General features: G+C 40.5%; 2 protein-coding genes across 6 annotated transcripts in view; both read right to left on the bottom strand.

Annotated features, from left to right (window-relative positions):
• il17rc (interleukin 17 receptor C) overlaps window positions 1-3,638 on the bottom strand; it is a 19,619-nt gene extending 15,981 nt beyond the window's left edge. Inside the window, exon 1 of one of the 2 annotated variants that reach the window (XM_053653530.1) lies at window positions 3,089-3,638. The gene's annotated coding sequence lies outside the window, so the exon portion shown is untranslated. The remainder of the gene's footprint in view (window positions 1-3,088) is intronic. The other variant, XM_053653529.1, reaches the window with a different exon arrangement.
• A 3,599-nt stretch (window positions 3,639-7,237) lies between these two features.
• LOC128625316 (inter-alpha-trypsin inhibitor heavy chain H3) lies at window positions 7,238-21,650 on the bottom strand. 4 transcript variants are annotated; one of them, XM_053653523.1, is made up of 23 exons: window positions 21,506-21,650; window positions 20,306-20,469; window positions 19,284-19,388; window positions 18,953-19,115; window positions 18,581-18,697; window positions 18,214-18,342; window positions 17,902-18,018; window positions 16,413-16,581; window positions 15,841-15,951; window positions 15,023-15,204; window positions 14,755-14,934; window positions 14,410-14,537; window positions 14,113-14,327; window positions 12,793-12,873; window positions 12,678-12,701; window positions 11,027-11,041; window positions 9,653-9,691; window positions 9,124-9,192; window positions 8,931-9,032; window positions 8,289-8,457; window positions 7,836-7,981; window positions 7,595-7,670; window positions 7,238-7,508 (listed from the first exon to the last, which is right to left on the bottom strand). In XM_053653523.1, the coding sequence occupies exons 1-23, from the start codon at window positions 21,635-21,637 to the stop codon at window positions 7,394-7,396; spliced, it is 2,748 nt and encodes a 915-aa protein (XP_053509498.1). In that variant the 5' UTR covers window positions 21,638-21,650; the 3' UTR covers window positions 7,238-7,393. The 4 variants fall into 4 exon arrangements, with proteins under 4 accessions (XP_053509498.1, XP_053509499.1, XP_053509500.1 ...); XM_053653524.1 differs by having other exon boundaries at window positions 8,931-9,029; XM_053653525.1 differs by lacking the exon at window positions 11,027-11,041.
• Window positions 21,651-24,738: the final 3,088 nt, after the last annotated feature.

Raw genomic sequence — 24,738 nt, 5'->3', positions numbered from 1 at the left:
GCTACGAGGTTTAATGCAAGTTGGGTTTTAGAAACGGACCATCGCATTTCTCATACACCGTCCGTACGGTCAGATTAACATGACGGTTCACCCCCTTCTTCAGCAGGGTGAAAGGTCAGTACGCGCTCATTTAGGCAGCACGAGTAACAACAGTTTTACACAACACTACACAACACTACACAACACAACACTACACAACACAACACTAGATTACACAACACAACACTACACATTACACAACACAACACTACACAACACAACACCACAACACTACACAACATTACACAACACAACATTGCATAACACAACACTAAACAACACTACACAACACAACATTACACAACACTAAACAACACTACACAACACAACATTACACAACATTACACAACACAACACATTACACAACACTACACTACATTACACAACATTACATAACACAACACTACACAACACAACACTACACAACACAACACTACACAACACAACACTAGATTACACAACACAACACTACACATTACACAACACAACACTACACAACACAACATTACACAACACTACACAACACAACACCACAACACTACACAACATTACACAACACAACATTGCATAACACAACACTAAACAACACTACACAACACAACATTACACAACATTACACAACACAACACATTACACAACACTACACAACACTACACAACACAACACTACACAACACAACACTAGATTACACAACACAACACTACACATTACACAACACTACACAACACAACATTACACAACACTAAACAACACTACACAACACAACATTACACAACACTAAACAACACTACACAACACAACATTACACAACACTAAACAACACTACACAACACAACATTACACAACACTAAACAACACTACACAACACAACATTACACAACACTAAACAACACTACACAACACAACATTACACAACATTACACAACACAACACATTACACAACACTACACTACATTACACAACATTACATAACACAACACTACACAACACAACACTACACAACACTACACAACACAACACTACACAACACAACACTAGATTACACAACACAACACTACACATTACACAACACTACACAACACAACATTACACAACACTAAACAACACTACACAACACAACATTACACAACACTAAACAACACTACACAACACAACATTACACAACACTAAACAACACTACACAACACAACATTACACATTACACAACACAACACATTACACAACACTACACAACACTACACAACACAACACTACACAACACAACATTACACAACACTACACAACACAACACCACAACACTACACAACATTACACAACACAACATTGCATAACACAACACTAAACAACACTACACAACACAACATTACACAACACTAAACAACACTACACAACACAACATTACACAACATTACACAACACAACACATTACACAACACTACACAACACTACACAACACAACACTACACAACACAACACTAGATTACACAACACAACACTACACATTACACAACACAACACTACACAACACAACACCACAACACTACACAACATTACACAACACAACATTGCATAACACAACACTAAACAACACTACACAACACAACATTACACAACACTAAACAACACTACACAACACAACATTACACATTACACAACACAACACATTACACAACACTACACAACACAACACTACACAACACAACACTAGATTACACAACACAACACTACACATTACACAACACTACACAACACATTACACAACACTAAACAACACTACACAACACAACATTACACAACACTAAACAACACTACACAACACAACATTACACAACACTAAACAACACTACACAACACAACATTACACAACATTACACAACACAACACATTACACAACACTACACTACATTACACAACATTACATAACACAACACTACACAACACAACACTACACAACACTATACAACACTACACAACACAACACTACACAACACAACACTAGATTACACAACACAACACTACACATTACACAACACTACACAACACAACATTACACAACACTAAACAACACTACACAACACAACATTACACAACACTAAACAACACTACACAACACAACATTACACATTACACAACACAACACATTACACAACACTACACAACACAACACTACACAACACAACACTAGATTACACAACACAACACTACACATTACACAACACTACACAACACATTACACAACACTAAACAACACTACACAACACAACATTACACAACACTAAACAACACTACACAACACAACATTACACAACACTAAACAACACTACACAACAGAACATTACACAACACAACACATTACACAACACTACACTACATTACACAACATTACATAACACAACACTACACAACACAACACTACACAACACTATACAACACTACACAACACAACACTACACAACACTATACAACACTACACAACACTACACAAAATTTTTTCTTTATTTTTGGTAGCAGCAAAATGTTGAACTTCTGATTTATTATTATTATTATTATTATTATCATTATTATTATTATTATTATTATTTCAAGATTTGAACTGATTATCTTGTTCCACCATTTGATTCGTCATACGCACTGCTATCTATATTAACTATCGATCTAGTGAGTCACTAACCAACCCACGGAGCTAGTTAATCAGGTTATCCTGCGAAACGCCTTTGAGATACACTTTTTTTTTTATGCCAAAACTTTTTTTTTTTTTAAAGTCAGAAACCAACAACAACAAAAAAAGTATTGGTATATTTTCTTTTTAACCCTATATTATCTGTAATGTTCCTGATTTTGGTTCACATGTAAACAAAGACACACAAACACCATAATAAAGTTCAAGCTGAACATCTAAATGTAAATATTTAAAACCACGATATGTTATGACTATTATTATTATTATTTTTTAATAAAAGCAGATAAATAAAGTTATTATTTTTCAGGAAGGCGGGTGATATTGCATGTGATAATATAAGATGATAAAATGATCATGTTCTATAATTACAGCGGGATTAGAGTGCGACATCAGATTTCATGCTCAGCTCGGCGCGCGGAAGTCACGCGGGGCAACAAACCCGTCTCGCGCTCAACCGGACACCTGAAATCCCACTCGTTCAAATCCAGCCCAGGTGTTCAATCGATAAGTAAATAAACAAACAAATAAACAAAAAGGAAAAGATCTTGTCTATGAACTAAAATAAGAGAAAGTGGTTCCGAATCGTTACCCCGCTCTTACCTGTGCTGTGGTGGACAGGTCTCGGGTTGCGCTCGCAGGTAAGCTCGTGACGTATGGATTCCCGGAAGTGGGCGTGCCTTATTCCTAACTCTAGGCTAATTTTTTTTTTTTTTTTGTATTTTTATTACATTTTATTACATACGTAATAAATAGTCTCTATTATAACACTTATTACAACGCAGTGTTACGAGCAGTACCAGGTTAGAACACTTAACGTTAATGATGAAGTCTTTATAACTGTGACCGTCTCAGCAGCATTAGTAGGCTATATTTCCATAGAAACGGGTGACGCAGTGAAACCTGAAGCCACGCCCACGGTAAGCAATGCTTACTATACACTGTACGGTAGCATTCCCGACCACATCGTGCGCCACTTGTCTGAACCGCAAACAATGGGTGCGAACTATTGCGCAATACGTTTAAGTAAGGTAGTATGTTTAAGACCCAGTTCCTGAGAAAAACATGCACTAGGTCTGTGTGTGTGTGTTACCGTAAACATAAGGCAGGTGACTCAGAAAGAGGACTGGACTTCTATATCAACAGAAATCCACAACACAACAGATAGCTAAACTGGATTTTTCATATTATTTTTGTGTGTGGGGGGTTCCCACCACCGTTGTACAGTTTTTAAACATTTTCATAATGGCATCCATTTAGACTAAATAGGAAGTTTGTGTGCAGGAAAAGAACAAACATTGGTTTAATTTTGAACTGACAACCTATCAACCATTACAGGGGATGTCTCTTTCTCTCTCCTGTTTACACTGAATCCTTTCAGTCCAGTCAGTGTGCCGAGTTTAATCCGGTTAATCATTAATCATGACATTCCTGGGGTTTGAAGTACACCTTTATTCACTGAGTGACATCATTTGGACGGCTGTGTTGTAATCCAATAAAGGCCCCAGTGACAGATTAAAAAAAACACTTAATTCTGGTGTCTGGGGTAAAACATTCACTGGCCATTTTATAACACACACTTACTACATGGGTACAAGTACAGACTGACTAGGTGTGTCTTTTGCTCTGTGCAACGTACTGACCCTCAACGCTCGCCTTCAGTTACAGTAACCACCCCTGAGCAGGTATTACAGTATTATGGTGGTGATTTATTATCGGTACAGCCTTGACCCTGACATGGTAGTGGGTGTGGTGATTGTATGGGTGTACCAAAAATACCCAGCTAGAAACAGAAAGCAAAGCTGCTGGAGAGGACTAGTGAGAAATGTGTATGATGAAACACGATCTTTAGTTTTCATTCATTTAGTCTGATTTTACAATCCGCAGACTTCCGTGTGGGGAAACAGAGCGGGTAGGGACAGCCGGTGTTAGCCAGCTGGTCTTACAACACACATGTAATAAAATGACAATGACAAAGACAGTGGGACAGTCAATATTTGAGATTATTCTGATTGCCCATAAGTATCATCATTATTGGACACTTAGCTCTACAGCTATGTGTAGCTGAGTAAAGACATCTACAGGCCTATTATGTTTATTAATATGTTGTTGTTGTGTTTGTTTGTTTTTTTAAAATACAGTTCAATGTCTATAGTATGTGGAAATCTTAATGGAGTTTATGCTTCATGTATAAGTGCCAAAAAAAAAAAAATTGTTAAACCAACACAACATGTCTCCTGGGCTTGCGCTTCACGCCAGAGTAAAATCCCCGGTGTTGATTTAACACTCAGAGTGTTGAATTTACACCCTACAGCGTTTAAATAAGTCCAGTGGTCATAATGGGTGTCAATTCAACACTAGGGCTTTTCCTGTGTGGACATCTTCACCACATCAGGGACGTGGAGATCATTTTAAACAGCTTGTCCATCTATTCATCGTTTTCCTACATCGTGTAGATAGCCAAGTTAACTAACTGATGCTAGCTCCGTCTACTGGGTTAGCCTGTTTGTTTAGCTACATTTAATCTAGCGCGTATCCGAAGCAAACATAGCGATCTGATTATGTTGAACTTTATCGAGCGTGACCTATGATGCATGATTTTATGATCATTTAAGCAGATTGCCCATGGATGTGGTTTAGGCGGTCGTGCTAGTTAGTACAGCTGGACCAGACATCGTTCTTTCTTTTTGTTAATTATTTCATACTGGTTTTGCGGTTTGGCTCAAATAGTGTCTTGTCTCTATTGAGCTCACAGTGTGTCTACTACGCAGATAAGTGGCTTTCAGCGTAGGCACACACTCTAAGCCTGAATGTTATCACAGATTATTTTGACGCACACACTCTTTCTCAGGACTTAATTAAGCTTTACGGCTCGCCCGGCCTTATCGGAGCCTCCTCAAACATTTGCCAGTGCTTGTATTTAATAAAGCCCCAGATAGATTACTATGGCGTCTTTACTGTACAGATAGCTGACTCGGAGTGACACGCTCTCGTAAATTAAATTCAACACTAACATATGGCACCAAATAAAAGTCAGAGTACGCCTGTTGTAAACGGGACGGATTGTAAACACACTAGCGCTGGAGATAAGTGTAGGTTTCACAGGTAACCAGGTCATTAGTTTTATCGGTGTTATTACTAAAAGGTTTGATATGGTTAATAGATTAATTCCAGGTGTGTTGCTAAAATTCTTAATACTTAGAACCTGTCAGGCAGGTATTTGGTACATTTATAAAGGAGTTATTTGAGTGTTCATTGGGTAAATAAGGTTTCTTAGTTTCCAAAAACGGTTTTATTTATGAAGCATTTTTAAACAAGACAAGAGGTGGACACGTCCGAGGTTTTGGTAGCTTGGGAACCCAATCGATGTGCCTTAATTATATGGTATCTAATGTAATGTCATAATGTACAGCAACTACTTACACCCATTAATAAAGACTGAGAGTTTGGGTATTCGGGTTTTGTCATTTTCTCCCGACACGTTTAACCGCAAGGCGACCGCGCGTCGCAGGAGGGTTACGTGATGTTGTGAACACGTTATTTTGTTGTAGCTTCAGTGTTTCCACATGCCACATATCGTCTGTCATCTCTGCACCGTGTTTAACCTGCCTAGTAAAAACTGTTCTGCAGACACCCAGCCATTGTGTGTAGTGCAGCAGGTGGCGGGATTCAGAAGCGCTCGCTATTTCTATTTTTTCTTGGTTTCCGAACCTAGTCGTCCGGCGCACACGTACAAATGAAAAACGCAAAACCCAAACGCAAAAGCTGCGTGTCCGTATCGCCCGCTCTGCGTTCTTACTGCAGCCGGAATAAAGGATTGAATGGAGAACACATATTTCTGCTGCGTCAGCCTTGCACGGCAACGTTAAATATGCGCAAACGTCACTGTTACATAAGACACTAAGTAATAGATCATTTTGAAGCATAAGTTAGTGGGTTTCCCCCCCAGAAAGAACAAAATCTGTAACTTTGAGCAGATTTGCACATCCTTGTATAACAGGTCAGGTAGCATGCTCTTCGACATTAGCCAGCATTACTGCTTTGTCGTGTTTACCAGTCTGACTACATTCTTGTGCTCGTGTCTGGGTCATATGCGACCGTTCTTCAGATTTAAGTGTGTAATGATCTTTAAGAGCAAGCTGTAATAATCAGTGTATGTGCAGTGCAGTGCAAGTTAGACAGCTGCTGCTTCTTCTTCTTTTTTTTCTTCGGTTTCCAACAGAATCTGTATTGCTTTTCCCGTGAAATTTATTTTTATAGCTACACATGACGTTTAAGTCCTGCATGAACATGAAGGTTAGTAAACCCCCCCCCCACCACCTCATTCAGCAGTTCCCATCCACTGGTTAGCTCTCACGATTACACGACAGCTGCCAGGGTTTTATTTCACCACTTCCAGATTACATTGCTTACTTGTATTCACGCCCATTTATTTATTTATTCACTCATTTATTTCTATTACCTTAGCTAGTCCTCCGAAACCTTTCTGCAGCGATAATTCAATGCATTGTAGAAAACAGCTCGAAGCACTGCAGAGACCTGCTTTATTTTAAGTTTCCACTTTATACTTTCATTACGTGTCATCTGTAGAGGTCTCATTTCAACAGAGCATCCTTAACATCTCCATTATACATGATCGTTATTAGAAATTAAGTTTAATATGTCTATCACAGGACTCTACAGCTGGGAGACAGTGAAGTCAGAAAGCTCCCCCTGCAGGGCAGACTGGAACGGTACAAGCCAGCACTCCACAGTTGGAGCTGCAGGAAATCTGTAGTCGACGGCAGAGCTCCTGTGATGAAATGCATGCAGTTTAGCTTAAGAATGTCAGTAAGAAAGTACTATACATTACGTATGAAATCTCTTGCATGTACTTACAACTGTGCCAACACTTCCTGGTCCACGATTTTAAGCTTGGATCCCGGTAACTCCTCGTACTGAAGATCAGTTTTTCCTTGAATATGAAATTTAACTTATTAACTCACTATCAGTCCTGTCACGAGAGCAAGTCCGATTGTACTTGGTGTTTAGTGGGACTGTATTAAATTTGCATCATGCCAGCGCACCATTTTATTATTATTATTTTTTGTTAATTCTAGAGCTGCTTCGGTTCTCTTACCCAGAACGCCACGTGTAGCATTCTTCGGCTGTTGTCGAATAGAAGGCCAGAGAAAAACCTCCCCGTGTTTCTTGTGGAGGATCAAAACAACACGCACGTTTCCCACGCCGACGTCTAATTCATTGTCCCTCAGAAATATCGACACGCTGTGGAGAGGCAAGATCACCCGGTTGTTTTTTTTACATTCACGTTTCCTCTTCCATGCAATGTTGCTTAAATGTCACTGCTCCCGTTATTTAAAAAAAAACAACATGTTTATACAGCGGTACGTCCTGCGCTGCCCGGTGTATTTAAGAGGATTTTCAGAACTGCCTTAACATAGTCGGCTCCAAAACTTTTGGCACCCTCCATACACGTATATAAAGTGCATTTTCCCCACCAACTACCACACTTTACACTTCTAAACAAAACACCCAGCACCCTTAGTATTTGACACTGCTGTAGAATCTTTACCTGTCTAACTCCAGGCTGTTGGCCTGCGACTGCCCCCAAATAAGCTTCACATTTATCTCTCCATTAGAGTAGACGCTTTCAGTAGGGCTCACGAGAAGCGTTGCTGTTTTGTGATGTACCGCAATCTGCTGGAAGCCTTTCTCTGAGAGTTCACCATTCATAGAGAAGTCTGGAGAGAGAGAGAGAGAGAGAGAGAGAGAGAGAAGACAATGATAGTTTGAACGAACAATGCTATAGCAGTGAACAGATTTAATATGCCTATGCTGTTATGATATTTTTATGTTCATTCGTTGTGATTGTCCGGGTTTATGCATGAGACACGATCATTATAGAGTCTTATAAGAAATACTTTATGAAATCTATCCAAAATAATGTGTGCATCGTTAACATTTCTGAAATATCCAACAGGTATCACACGATCGCTAACAAACCGCTAGCAAAGGTAGTAAAAATAAAGAAATAAATAAATAAAGAAACCTGTGGAAAATGAGTTAGTCGACACCTCTGTTTAATGTCTACAAACTATTCCGCACTGAAAAGTAGGAAAAACGAACGGGTTGGTTTCACGATTTAGTACGGAAGCATACTGTGACATCAGCATGGTCAAAAAAAAAACAACAAAAAACAAGAGTTATTCCTTACCTGATGAGGTGTCCAATAGGAGGCGGAGTTTATGGCCTACAGGTGTGTTGTAACAGATTGGCTTCGGCTGTGCTGAGATCACGAACCTCACACTAGTCGCTGCTAGAGAGAACCATCGGAGAAGAACAGCGTTATACTGCACGCTAAGTAATAAATGTTGTGGATGTAGACGGCTCTGACGGCTGTAACCTACCCGGAACGAGAGCGGCGGGAGTCTTTTGGAGTTGGTAAATCAGTGTTGGAACAATGTCGTAGTGGATATCTGATATAAAACAGTACCGGTATCAAATGCAGTACCAACTGAATATGAACGTTTACTAGATACAGAAAAAGACCCGTCTTGCTCTCATCCAAAACTCCATCACATCCAACCTAGAAAATCTGTGCGATTCATAAGACCAAAAGGCTGAACTCTTCCCTAAAAACGTCACTTGGTTAAACCCATGAATTAAGAATAAAAAAAGTAGACGCGTTTATAAACTGTGCACTTAATAACTGGGAAAACAATAAGCTAACACTTTTGGCTGTTTGAGCCAGTTGTGCAGACGCCAGCAGTAATTAAGGAGGTCCAGTCATTTAGTTATTTAGCTATATAAATTGTAAAGATGTATAAAATGCTTGTCGGTGTGACTGTTTAACATCGTCTTCTACATCAGCATGAAAATGTCTCTTAGGTATCTTAAATAACACAGCTCATAAACTTATACAAAATGTTCACGTACCTGACAGAACTCCCGCTCTCGGTCGAGTGTCTCGCCGGGCTTTCGATTTATTTATTTATTTTTTTAATAAAAGCAAGGAAAGAGGTCGTTATTAAGGAAAAATGACTTTTGGACAGGATAATCATTTTAAACAATACAACATCTGTACAGTTCATTCTTCATTATGGATGTACTGAGTGGGATCAGTGTTCATACGCTATATATATATACCTTGCTAAACTGGAAGACTGGCCTTTTTATATCTTTGCTTCACTTATAGTCACACACACACACACACACACACACACACACACACCTTCAGTGCTGTTAAAAAAGTATTTGCCCCATCCTGCTTTCTTCTGTTTTTACGTATATCTCGTACGAAATTGTTTCAGAAATTAAACCAAAATCTAAGATCAAAACAAAGGCGGCCCGAGTAAACACTAAAATATTACATATTAAATACTGGCACCAGATCCTGTAATGTAATGTTTGTTTAGACTGATTATATTATTAGCAGACCTGACGAACATTACGCAATGTTTAAATGCACGGCATTATGGGTATTGTAGTTTTATACGTGGGGGCTATGAGCGTCCTTTTGTCGATATTTTTCTCTTGTTTATGTCTGTGGAAGTAAAACCGCCTCTCGATCAGCAGCACTCGCATCGGCCTCGTCATCGAGAACAGAAAAGCCCCTGAATGTGGGAATTAACCTAGCGTAGCGGAAAGTTTTGTGCGCTCCAGCCCTGGAGTTCTCAGAGTACAGAGTCCTCCTGGGGCATTAGAGGTAGTATATATATATATATATATATATATATTTACGAGATGAGGCAATCGACATGTGATTTTGGAATGACTTGTGCAAGTGTTTAGAACTCTCTGATATTAACACAGACTTCCTGGAAGCCCCGCCCCTTCCCCAATCTCGTCTCTCGCTTCCCGTCGCAGTAAATGGAGAATATTTTGAGTTCATTAATGGCCAATAAAATCTATTTAGCAAACCTTAAACAAATCTATATATTTTAACCCTAGTTTATTATAATTATTCGGCATGGCACCAAAAGATTTCTCGGCGAAAACAAAAGAGAAACAAAGGACGAACTTTTTGACCCAAAGCTATCAAATAACCCTTCAAGGACCTGTCAGACTGAACACTGTACAAATAATGTTAATAGTGATGACAATTAGAAAGCGATTAATTCAGCTGTACGAGCAGCATGACCGATGAAATCGTCACGTGAACATAAGACCGCATGCTTTGTAACAGGATTATTCCGAGATTATACTAGTATATATATATAAGTGTTGTCGGGTTTGTAACGTTTACGTTAAGTAAACACTCATGCGCATGCGTGATCGATAAACAAAGACAGTTTGATCAAGCATACGTACGTCCACCGAGATGGCCTAGAATATGGGAAAATTGAACAACAGACACAATTTAGAAAATATGAATTGTAATGGTATGACATGGTAATAATGAACTTACTTTTGTTCACACAGAATCACACCTGCTCGCATGCTGATCGAGAAGCGGCTGCAGCTGCCGAGGTTTTAGCTTTTAAATGTAACGGTAGCAGTTCGCCTCATTATGATCATTTGAATTAACTTGTCATCGTGGCATTAGAGGAACACAAACGGTCATTTTTAATGATTTTTTTTTTAAGGTTAATAATAATTTTTTTTTTTTTTTAAATCACAAATTATGCTCTACTTATGTTTCTTTAAGCCAGTGCCAACCTCGGCAGCGTCGATCGTATAAAGCATGAGCTACTACAAAACTACAAGCTGGAGCATTATAAGAGGACGTGCGGTATTTACTAGGGGTGCAACGATACATCGCGACACGATGCACTGCAACGCAAAAACATTCGAGGATGTGTATCGAGGACGTGCGGCATTCATATTGTGCCGATCAGCGTGCTTATAATTATAATACACTTGCCACATCTGAACACCAGAGATCCCACTCCGCACGTAGAGTTAAGATATACAGCCCGAGAACCCTTAGCGCTTCGGATTGTAATGACCAACACGTATTATACGTTGTACACTTACATGACCGTATGATAACGGTTTAAAAGAGCTCTTCGGGAGCTTTCAAACAACACCACGTAGCCGTGGAAATTGGACGTTTTTTTTTTTTTTTTGCCAGATTTGGAGCTCTATTTCAGCTGCGGAGCTCGTTATATTTCAGTCGAGTTCCGGGTCAGACACCGTGTATTCAATCAAACGAATTTCGGACATTTTGTTTACGATATTAAACCTCTGCTCATGGCAGCCTTCTGTTCGGTGTAGTTTTATACAGGCAAGAATGTATATCGTTTCGCATTTTTTTAATAAATTCGTCGATAATTCATTCCGATTTTGTTCGGAACGTCCTGGGAATTGTCACGCCGGTATCGTGATCGGACTCGTGTACTCGATCGGGAACCGAATCGTGACCGGAGTGTATCGTTACACCGCTAATATTCACCTCCGCTCGATATAGCGAGATGAGTATTTGTTTTATGTTCCAGTACTGTTTTTAGCACGCCCTGATAGATTCCCGTGTACTTCCTGGTCTTATCGACGTTCATACGTTGCTCGGTAGCTGTGCAGACGAGTCCCCGTAGACTCCGGTGAGAACACGATGTTAGTGTTTAATGTTTGTCAGTATTACGGACCAGATTTTATGTACTAAAGGTTGGAGTCGGTTGTGAGACCATAATGCCGGCGTATCTAGTTGAGTTCTTGCAAAATTCTTGGGACATGTACTGGCCAAACCCTTGTTGGTGCTCTGTTAGCAAAATCTCATCAAAACTGTACATGATACACGATGTGTAACATGGGGATGTCTGCACATATGGTGATATGAGGTTTTCTCTGCATTACCCATGGCTGGTCGGCTCCTTTTGGAGCACATTTCAGTCATGTAGGGAAGTTAATGAAGGGGCAGTAAAATGGTACTGGAACACAAGGGACCGTTTTTTAGTAGAAGGTTAAACTCCATCCACGTTAAAGTGTAAGACAGATAGGGAGATGGGGAAAATGATGGTCTTACCGCCAGATATACTGTAGATGTGAGCTGTATAAGTGAGAAATATTCATGAAATGTTAAAGTTAAAGAAACACTTATTGTTCTGTTCTAGTAAAATAGAAAATGTATATGTTTATACTTCTAAGTCTGAGATCTGGATGCGGTAGAGATAGCCGGAGGGTGTGTGATGGGTCGGAGATGTCCGTTATGCCCCTGCTCACTTTTAAATACACAATCAACAAAGGAATAATAATTTAAAAAAACGTTGCTGTTATCATCGGATTGTAGGTTAGACAAATGATCACTGCACAGAAAAAACATTTGGGCTTCGAGTACAGTGGATTATGGGCAGAGGTATACGCCTGTACCGCATGACCTCCTGTGTGCTGTGACACTTTAAGCAAGTCTACAGATGGAAAAATCGGACAAACGACATCGGAAATCTAATCTGTAATCATTGGAACATTTACACATGCTGGAATTATAATACTGCGGCATATGCAGATTATAAACCAGTCTCTGAATGATGACGGATGAACAAAGTACGTGTACAAAGCAAAACCTCAAAAGAACCACCCAGATTGTTCTAGTTAAAAATATTCCGAAAGCACTAAATATACTGGTCATAATTAGAGAAAAAAGTATCTGGACAGTAAATAGGGGCTTCATTAAAGATCAAAGTTGCAGTGTTTTAGTATTTAACTTCTTCACTCTGAGCCTGGAATCAGCCAGTTTCTGTAAAACATGTCGTGGTGGACGTTCGGACCGATAAAACCTTCAGTTTATCCGCACTGGAGCATTAGCAGTCTGCACATTTCTTCTTCGTTGCATCCCACAGATGCTGTGCGAGGTTCGGGTCACCGCTCAGGGACGGCAGCTGGTGAGTGCTCCTCTATCCTGCTGAGAAATCCACTCCTGTCGCTTGAATTCTGACGAATGAGCACGGCATTGCTCTCCCTCTTCACCGGTCGTGTCTGGGAGTTCTCGACGTCTGAAGCGATCCTTGCTGCTGATTCTTGCCTGTTGTTTTTTTTTATGCTGGTGGTCTTTCACAAATCCTTCATCTTTTAACTTTTATTATCATATTTGTATAAGTTTCTCTGATCTGGTGAGCAGAGTGGCGTCATTCTTGCGGTTACTTTTAACCAGCTGGTCTCGAGGTCATTTGTAAATTACCTTCAGTTTCATACGGGTGTAGATCATCGCATTGATTATGGACGGAACTGTCGCAGCAGGAAAAGGCTGAAGCGTCTAAATATTGTCTTTGGTTGGTATAATTATGACCAGTATGTCTATTATTTATTCTACTGTATGTTTAAACATAGCAATCTATTTTTTTTGGGGGGGGGGTTTGTTTGAAAAGTGTTCTTGTGGCATATTTCTTTCAAATAAAGTGCACAAATACTGTTTAGGCCGACTGTACGTTCTGAAATGCAAAAGAATTTGAGAGATTTATAACCTGCTGGTCGTCGCGCAGAATGACCCGTGACTATTCTGTTGTAAGCCTTTTTGTTTAGCCCCGCCCCTTCTTTGGGTTTGTGGGCCACCTGTGTCTCCTGTTCCTGCGGCTTAGTGACCACCATGGAGGTGAGTGAAGTCACAAATTCATATTTGAGAGAGAGATCCAGAGCTTTTTTCCTGGCTGCGTCTTTCTCGTCTCCTTTGAGCGTCACCCTGAGGCACAAAAACATTCACACGAAAACGTGCTGTAAAGCCAGAATGTAATCTCCTTATGTAAACACAGTCGAACACTCACTCTTTCTCCAGGAGCTGCTTCACTGTGAGATAAGCCCACAGTCTCTGGATGAAGTTTTCATGTTGTGGTGAAACATCGATGAGGTCTTTAGTCGAAACGGAGTCCTGATACTTCACGTTCGCGTTTTTCTGCAAGTAACAGAAGACGTGAAAAGCGGAGAAGATACAAACCCTGCTTCTACACGTAAAGACTCCGTTTGAAGACATATTACCTCAGGATTCTCAGAATCTGAGGAAGTCTGTAACGTTTACAGGTTTCCTACCTCTTGTTCACTTGATTCAAAGTAACAAATAAGCAGGAAACTGGGAGTGAAGAACAGAGGCGCAGGAGCGGTGATGATCTTACCGAGATTGCGATGACCTCGGTTTGTAAAGTCTCCAGGCTGTTGTCTGTGATTTGCCCAGACACCACGATCTCCGAGCCGTTATAATACTGCCTGAAGCTGGTCTGGGTGAGATTCGCTGCTCCGATGTAGTTCAGTTGGACGTCGGTTAAGAGCGGCGTGGCCACTTCCTCATAGAAACCCTAATGAAATGAAACAGAGTTGAATCGTTGCCAAACAACCAGAGTGTAACTGGATAAGCCTGAAAACGACCAGCGCGCTGTATCGCACCTGGAGCTGGAGGTCAGCGTCCGAGTCCTCGTAGATCCTGCGAGCAACTCCATCATTTTCCAGCGCCATTTTCTCCAAGAAATCAAAGTTCACATCGAAACCAAACCCCAGGCAGTAAAGTGGAAATTTACCTCCGATGGCCGCTTTGATGTTTTCCTGAATTCTCGCTGTGTTTGTTTCACCTGCGGGACACAGAGCTGTACACTCAGTGGTTTTGGCGATGGTTCGTATGAAGTAACCTGAGCTCACAGCCTCTGAAATAAACACTACAATATGGCTATAATGCTGTAATTGAAGTCTGTAAAGGAATGATTGTGTTGTAACGATCACCTCATCACCGGATTTACAGGTGAAACAGTGTTGGTGGATAAACCTGACTCGGTTCGGTTTGGCACTTGTTATGCGTGATGCATTGGCATTGTTTGAGATATTTAAGAATGTGATTGAGCAGTTTTAATCCAGCGAAGGGTTTCCTTTCACTGACTTTCTGTTTCATTGTTCAGCGTTGCTGTTACACGTGGCAGATCGGACTGAAAGCACGTGGCCGTTTCCCTTTATTATTACAGATTACCGTCAATACATTCAGTTCTGTTCTTGTGCAACTTAAACATGACTGAAATATTTCAGGAACTTGTGAGTACAGAGTTAATAACTAACAGTATGTAAATGTGAAGTAAAGCTAATATTGCTAATATAGCTAAGCTAATATATAAAAGGTCACGTAAAGCTAATATAAGCTTATAGCTAATATATCAAACCGCTTATAGCAGTTTAGACATGGCTGCAGTGTGTGTGTGTGTGTGTGTGTGTGTGTGTGCCTGAAGTGGGGTCTCCATCAGTCAGCAGGATGAGGATGGAGGCAGAGCCCTGTCGCGGATGGTTTTGGATCATTTCCACCCCATCTAGCATGGCTTGATTGATGTTTGTGCCTGAGAGGGGAAGTGAACGATGTGTTCGATTATTAATTCAATGTATACATTCATTCAGTGATGTAATTTGACCAATTAAGCAAAAATAAATAAATAAATAAATAAATAAATAAATAAAAATAACGACTGGCAGTTATATTTCAAACACGAGCATACTACAGACTACATTCTTCCATTAAATACAAATTGAATATGAGTGCAGACGTACGCATTTGAACCATATGTTATATATAAAATGAGTAATTAATAACCGAGATGAAATGCATTAAAAGTTGATGATATGGACATCAATAATTGATGATATAGACTAATTATTCTCAGCAATGTCAATCTAGATTCGAGTAGAATAGAGACTTCAAACCTCCGAAACACTATGAATTTGCGACTCTTAACATTAAATTATGTTTCAGGTTGTAGACTGGGTTGTTTTTTTGTTTTTTTTAAATTATTTATATTTATACCTCCGGAAGCTTTGATTTCTTTAACGAAGGACTTTGCCGCCTGTACATTTGCCTCTGTGGCTTGGAGGAGTTCTGGTTCCCAGATGTGTACAGAACTGTCGAAGGTGATCAGGCCAAAGTAGTCATCTCCTGCCAGGTCTCCCAAAATCTTCAGCATTGCCAAATGAGTCTAACACAAAAAAAAAAAAGGCAAAAACAAATAAAAAACATGATCGGGAATTCTGGATACATATGTGTGTTGGCACATGCAGTCAAGTTCAAGTGGCTTTATTGTCATTTCAGCCATATACAGCTGGTACAGTAGGCTACAGAGCGAAACAAAACAACGTTCCTCCAGGACCACGGTGCTACATTAAACAACGCGCTAACCACGCGAGAAAACAACGTGTGCAAACAACACAAGACAGGACAGTACCACTAAAACAGGAACAGTAAGTGACGGTGTAGCGCCGACCCGTACACCGTTCTAGCACGGAAGTGTCCGATGTAACCGGTAGTGCAAAAGAATAACAATATAATAATAAAATCCCACGAATGGAAACATAACATGCTATGATTTAGTATTCAGCAGATTCACCCTTTCATTAGTGTGAGTGTGTGTGTGTGTGTGTGTGTGAGTGTGTGTGTGTGTGTGAGTTTAAACCCCCCGTGTGTCTTTGTTTTTAGCGAAGTATTGTTCAGTGTTTTGCTGCCTGTACTTCATCTTGTCTATGTTTCCTGGTTCGTGTTTGGATTATCCTTGATACTGTTGTTCGTAGATTGCCCGACCTCTGTCTGTTTCCTGTTGCTGATTTCCGATACGGATTTTGGATTTTGTCTGATCTGGAATTTATTTCCTGCATTAAATCTTTGAGGTTTTTTTTTTTGCCCGGTATCTGTTTAAACGTTGTAGCATTTACCTGTCACTGTGTAAAAACAAAAGTGACTCTTGTTTTTGTTGTAACTCCTTAAATGCATACGTCTGAGTGATGGATATTCCCCCAGCATTATTATTATTATTATTATTAGTAGTAGTAGTAGTAGTAGTCTCATACAATAGATTTACATTCATCCGAGATCAAAAAACACTTTAACGTGCTCATAATTTAAACCTCAGCGTTTACCTTTTTTCCCCCCAGTGTCACGAACGACTCGTTAAATGATTCGTTCTAAAGGATTCGTTCTAAACTCCTCCTTTCAGAGAGCATACTCGGCTCTGATTGGTCAGACGTCCCAGTCTGTCGTGATTGGTCTACCGCTGTCAGCGTGTGTCGAAAAGGAAACACCCACTACCGTAACGAGTTGCAGCTCCGTCTGTCAGTGAGCAGGCGATGACGACCGGAGGCGGGGCTTTTTGTTACGAACCTATGTAGGTCAGTACAGGAAGTAAAGTCTGGAATCACTAACGTGTCGTTCCAGCTGTTCAGAATCGGTCCTTTCTTTTAGAATGTCTGAAAAAAACATTATAGCTGCACTTTAATGGGTTTTCTTATAAGTTTTTACTGTCTACCTGCTGAATTTTCTTGCCACGCATAGAGCCGCTTTTGTCGATGAGAAAGACCACATTTTTGGGGATTTGCTGAATATCTGTTGGTGCAAAGTAGTGGACAAAATAGCCGTTCAATGCCTAGAGATGGTCAAAGACAAAATAATTAAGAGTAAGAAACACTCACATAAGAAATGCTGTGCTTCACATCCACAATCATGTACAAATCTGTCACAGTGTGACGTCACAGTAAATCTGAATCTTTTTTTTTTTTATTGTTTATAGTTTTATATGTTCACTTGTAATTCAGGATGGTAAATGTCTGGGGTTTTAAACCTTCAGTTCTCCATTCTGTTCCGATCTCTTCACGTCATACTCAACGAGCAGGTCTCCGTTTAGTCCATTTTTCCCACAGCCTTCACACTTTGTCTGCTGCTCACGAGTGGGGTAAAAGTTCACCCAGGCCTGCACAGACAGACGAGTACCACTTGTGACAGCTGAATATTTCGTCAGTCATGCATGAACAAATTCATTCATTTACATACTTTTCATGAATCTTTATTAATACGTTACTGTTTACGTCAGTGGATAATGAATCCGATGTAATCTTGAATAACTGAACCGAACAGGAAGTTACCAGCTGTTTTTGTTGTAGGACAGATTAGACGTTCACTAAAGCACAACATTAACGTTTGATCCTCACCTCGTTGGTGGACGCGGCCAGAGTACTGATTACAGCACTGGACAGCTCCTGAGTGTTCAGCCCTCCTTTAACCTCCAGGTAGGAAATACCTGGATGCTCGTTAATATAGACGTCAATCTAGTGGGACAACGACCATGGTATGAAATACAGTAAATTGCAGTTGTAGTAAAGCTTTAAAAACCGGCCCGGTTTGAGCCATTACTCGTTGCGTTCTACGCGAATAAGGCCACACAGATAGCCGGAATATCACAGGTGGTTGCTTTAAATCTCACTATTGAGTGATTTGTAGTGAATGAAACAGTCATATAACATGATCATAATTTGAATTTGGAACAATCGGAGTTATTCTTCGTCCTTTAGGTCTTACATCACCTTGAAATCCGCCACAGTCTGCGTCGGCTGGGCGTTGATTCGTAACTCGTATTTGCCAAGGCGTCGCTTTAGCAGCTCTTCGTAAGTGAGTTCAAAGGTCACCTTACTGAAAGCCGACACCGTCACTGAGGTTTTAAACTCTTCCAGAGTCCGTCCTACTGAGCTGAAGCCCATAACAAACATCATCAGTGCTTCTGCTAGTTGTACGGTAATTGGAGTTTATGCGAATTCATCAATCCGGTCAGAGACATGACTTTAAAATAATGTGTAATATAAACCATATTAACTCCAGGCTGGAATAATACAGCTGTGTATGTGGGCTTTTTGGTACCTGACAATCCCGGCACTTTCTCCTCGAGATACTGCTTGACTGTACTGCTGCTGCGCCTCTTCTTTCTTCTTCACCACTCCATCGTACGTCTTTCCCTCTATGGTCCTGATGAGATGTTTAGACATATTTTCTTCGACACTCTTTACTGTTATTCCATACAGTTACACCACAATTCAGGATTCTTGTGTCTTAATGAGCCTTGTGTTTTATTTAGGCCGTCGTTAACATTAATATAAAAAAAAACATCCTTCACAGCTACTCTGTGAAATCCCATCATGCTTTGCGTAATTCTAGCTTGTTCTATGGCCACGAGTTACCCATGAGGATTTCTGGACTTGTGCCTGACTCTGTTATTGGAATGAACCTTGCGTTGGACCGTGATCTCAGCGTTACCTATTGGACTTTACTCGATTCCTTTTTTATGCTCCTGCACACTGAGCCAAACAATTTATTTAATTCTATTTTTATAATATTAATGAAGCATTACCGGATTTTTTTTCTTTAAGGATATTATTTTATAGAGCTTTATGATGTGCAGATGTAGAAATGATACCTGTTGTTTATGTGTGTGTAATTATTATTATTATTATTATTATTATCCATCCATCCATCCACCTTCTACCGCTTTATCCTTTTCAGGGTCGCGGGGGAACCTGGAGTCTATCCCAGGGAGCATGGGGCACAAGGCGGGGTACACCCTGGACAGGGTGCCAATCCATCGCAGGGCACAATCACATACACACTCACACACCCATTCATACACTACGGACACTTTAGACACGCCGATCAGCCTACCATGCATGTGTTTGGACTGGGGGAGGAAACCGGAGTACCCGGAGGAAACCCCCGCAGCACGGGGAGAACATGCAAACTCCGCACACACAGGGCCACGGTGGGAATCGAACTCCCGACCCTGGAGGTGTGAGGCGAACGTGCTAACCACTAAGCCACTGTGCGCCCCTTATTAATTATTATTATTATTATTATTATTATTATTATTATTATTATTGTTGTTGACTTACATCCTGAATTTGCTGATGAAGGAATTTTTTGGTATCTTGACCTGGAAATGAACCTCTCTGGACTCATTGAGCCGGTTGGCCACACGGCTGGTGATCACTGTGACGGCGTAGCGGCTGTTCACGGTGGAATTGATGTGGAAGCTGTAGATGTCGACATCTCGTCCCTGCGTTGAGGGAAGACAGAGAGATTGTGGCTTTTTATATCTCGGTTTTCTTCCTGAAAAATGACTTCTAGGGGATTAAAAATCAACCCGGAACAGTCAACAGTTCATTTCCCCACCTTTATTCAGGTGTAAGTCCACTTTCTGGACAGATTACGTCGTTTTTTTTTCACACGGTGTTATTTTTGTTATAGTCGCACAAATACCGTGTTTAATCTTCTGGCCGTGGTTGAGGTACACACACTGTCAGTTCCAGTAACCTGCAGAACATCTCAAACAAAAATAACCTCCAAAGCGTATCTGGACCTTCACCCCAGAGTTGCTCAACTCCTCATCCGCGTTTTATATTCTCACCATCTCAGATTTGTAATAATATGGTAATAATGCGCTGTGGCACCCTGCGACTAGCGTTCAGATGATGTCAGACTGCAGGTAGTAATGCCTTTAGTACTGTTCTAATTGTCTGATGAACTCTGTGTTGAAGTATATCTACAGTGTTCTGACAGTTCTAGCGTGAAGTACTTGAATATACATTTCAAAGAACAGAAACCCACATGGCTCTGAAAAGAACGAAATAGATATATAACAAAATAAAAGTGCTTTGATCGACATTTTCGGTTGAACATGACGTGTGTATCGATGGCCGTGTCAGAGATTCTTCAAACCGAAATGTGAAGAAAAGTGATTTGTATTTATGACCAAATCCAAACGACTCACTGATTCACTGTTAGTGCGAAGGCAGGGAATTTCACAATAAAATCCTAAAATGTTATCATGAGCACAGCCACACATATGCACAGATAATTAAACCGTCTCACGCTAAAAAAAAAAAAAAGGTATTTAGTTACTCTTTAATTTCAGTAAAGCTCCTTAGTGACGGATCATTTGAGAATGCGCATGCGAGTGCGAATGAGCGTTTTTATTTTGTCCTCGGTGTCGTTTTCTCTCTCTGAAGAATGACTGCAGGTTATAGACGTTCAGTATGAAAGTAATTTAATAAACAAGCAGGAGACCCATGGAACCTGGCTTCACGTCTTACCTTCTTGGCTGGCAATGACGAGACACAAAGAAGTAAAGATCCCAAGACAGTTAGTAAGATCGTGGCTCGCTCCATGGCGACCCGTACAGCTCTCTGGTCTTGCAAGTGCACGCTGACTTTTAAACAGACCATGCGGTTACTGGCTTTATCGGTGGCTCCACATAGTCTGTCCTTGTGACCTTACGCTACCACCACGACACGAACACTGTTTACTTAAGACTAGGGCTGCATGATGGGTCGGATCTGTGGTACCGTTCTGATTTTTGATTTGATTTTCTGAGCTTTTTGGTTAGTTATTTCGTTTCCATGTCGTTGTAACCGGCCTCAGAGAAAATGATACTGAGCTTAACCTGTCCTTGTGTTTGGGGTGGAACACTCAAGGGTACATCAGTTGTTGCTTTCGAATCTACATGGTCATTTTATCTGGTAATGGGAATGTAAATTACCGTTATAATGCCCTGCGTTGGGTTGGCACCCTGTCCAGGGTGAGTCCTCCAGGACACGACCCTGTGTAGGATAAGCATCACAGAAAATGGACGGACGGATCACCATTATAATGATTTAAGATGCATAATTGGGAAATAACTCTTTGAACTCATCTGTGAAGCAAACGGCATCTTTCCCAGACACCCCGACTGGCACTAAAATCCCCATTCAGGACGATTTTCCTTATCTGACGGCTCTCTACAAAGTGTGTAAGCAATGCTCCAAAGTCACTGCGTTAATACATGCCATTTGTTCATCGGACAAGATGAAGGTTATTAATCTGACTGAGACGAAGGACTCCTTCCCTGATATTCATTAATATTTCACTGATAGTTCTTGTAGCACGTCTGAGAGCTTTTTAATGGGTTCTGCCAACATCAAAATATAACTTATATAAAAATATAACAGGTGCTGGACAAGTGAATAATTGTGTATGATATTTTGAATGAGATTCTAACGGCATACTACACGCACTTTTACAGGTAAAATATTACTATATGTTATTTTTTTTACTAAAAGACACACCAAAAAAGATCCCAGTGAAAAGGGAACAGTACCGTTTCGTGCTCTTCTACCGGAGATATCAGCTGTTATTAGCGTTAATGCCTTGGATAGCGTGTTTTTATGGACTCAGCAGCTATTTAGTTATTCAAAATAAAGTCAAATTAATATGGAAAATAGTTTTACACAGATCAAATTGAATTTGAATGAATAAATATTTAATTACATTTATAATGTTAAGTTGTATTGTTATTCATGTACAGTATCATTTTTTTGCTGTGATATTACTGTGATATTACAGTTGGTTTTGGTATCAGAGTCAAAGCTCTGCAACGCTACTTATACCTGCTCTTACATATCTACAAATGAACCCTTTATAGGACCAGCAGAGTTTAACAGTATGCCTTGGTATAGTGAGGATTCTGCTGCTGATGAATATTATCTCAGGACTTGGGCACTTGGGAAGTGGCAAAGAAAAGGTTTTGGAATTATCGCACCTGTGATGAGGTTCAAAGGCACCATTTTTCATGTATTTAAGCTGTTCATTCTCGGTTTTAGAGTCCCCTTGTGTTCAAGACTACAGTCTTCATTGGTTTCATGGTCTGGCCTGCATATATATATATATATATGTATGTATGTATATAGCGCTTTTTTTACCTTAGGCGCTAACTTGCCATCGGGAGCAACTTGGGGTTCAGTGTCTAGCCCAAAGATACTTTGACATGTGGAGTCACGTGGGCCAGGAATCGAACCGCCGACCCTACGATTAGTGGACAGTCCGCTCTACCACCTGATCCACAGTTTTCAGTATTTTCCCTACTTCCATGTTCTCCCTCATCACCCCACTGAAATGACTGATTACCCTTCACATTCTCCCAGCATACGCATTTCTTACAAAGTACAACACCCATTTTATTCCCAGCATGCACCTGTATGTCTCCTGTGCTACTGTCGTGTACAGTACTGTGATCCGTGGACTAATCGTTAGTTACTTGTTCTGTTTTTTTTTTATTTATTCATTGTTGCACCGTGGCCGAGCAGGTAGAGTAGGCTTTTGGTATAAAGATCTAAAGATATAACGATTCAAAGGATGTGGTCTGGCTGCAGGTCGAAACTAATTTTTACAAGACATATAAACGAGCTAAAACAAATGCTAGGCAAACGTTTCAAAGACAGGATGCGGGCAGATCAGAGGAAAATATTATAAAATGCAACACAAGAACCGTTATAGAGCTCCAGTGCTACACGACATGTGCTCGCCTTGCGTTTACATGCTGCTTCAAGTGATGACCAAGATCCTGAGCCAATGACTCCACTAACGTTTTAGGTGCGATAACAGTAACACAAATCGTAGCCGTGTTTTTTTTCTACCTTTTGAAGTTCTTCTTTCATACTTCTGTGTTTTTTTGTTTTGTGGTGCACCAGGGTCATGGATAACATCCAGGTGTATTCAAGTACACGGATAGACAAACTATAGAAAGTTCCCTGAATTCACTTCTGCAATTGTGTTCACTGACTAGAGTAAAACCATACAGTAAAAACCATACAGTAAAAACCATACAGTAAAAGGTGAAACTGTTCTGCATGAAGATCAGGACAAAACTCTTTGAGCATGTGGACGTGATGGTGGATGTTATGAAATGAAAGCTACTGTTTACAGACTCACTGCTTATTGTTTATTCAGGCCATGTCACTTAAAGTCAGCCATTTTGTAGCTCAGTGTCTGATGAGAAGTGTCCACCATGTTTAGATCTGAATCGTTTGCATCCTGTCTCGTCGAGCCTCGGAGAAGCATTGCTAGTACAATCTCATTATTTCTTTAATGCGTATTTGAGTGATATTAGTTATCGACGAGTAATCTACGGTACTGAACTAGCGGCCGGAAGCATATGCATTATTTACAGCTGAAAAGTAGACACAAGCAGTCCAGAAGTGTATTCCAGATGTTCGATCGCGCCGGTCAAATTGAGAAGCTATCGCCACATGTTTACGTGTTCATGGGACGTTGTTTTAAAGGGCTCAGGTTCTTTGAAATGCCGACTACAGATGTGCGCTGTGCAAGAACGTTCACCCGCGTGTCAGCATTACGTTCTCACGAGCACATCAGCGGGAAGCGAGCGAAAGCTTACGTACAGCCGTTTGCAATGAGGTCTTGTGCGCATTCACGGATGCTCACGAGCTGTACGTTATCGCTGGCGGTCAGTATCCGAGCTGAAGTCTCCGTACGCTTCCTCGTCCGTCCGTGG

The sequence above is a fragment of the Ictalurus furcatus genome, chromosome 21 (assembly GCF_023375685.1).
Source record: "Ictalurus furcatus strain D&B chromosome 21, Billie_1.0, whole genome shotgun sequence".
In the NCBI taxonomy this organism is placed as follows: domain Eukaryota; kingdom Metazoa; phylum Chordata; class Actinopteri; order Siluriformes; family Ictaluridae; genus Ictalurus; species Ictalurus furcatus.
This window is presented reverse-complemented; position numbering and strand designations above follow the sequence as displayed.

Bases quoted from the DNA above. Each gene is read 5' to 3' on its own strand.
- LOC128625316 (XM_053653523.1), bottom strand. From the start codon at position 21,637: ATGGTCTGTTTAAAAGTCAGCGTGCACTTGCAAGACCAGAGAGCTGTA. The intron at 15,952-16,412 runs GTATAAATATAA...TTCCCCTCTCAG, and splicing joins AGAAATCAAAGCTTCCGGAG to GCACAAACATCAATCAAGCC. The intron at 14,935-15,022 runs GTGCGATACAGC...TCATTTCATTAG, and splicing joins ACGCTGACCTCCAGCTCCAG to GGTTTCTATGAGGAAGTGGC.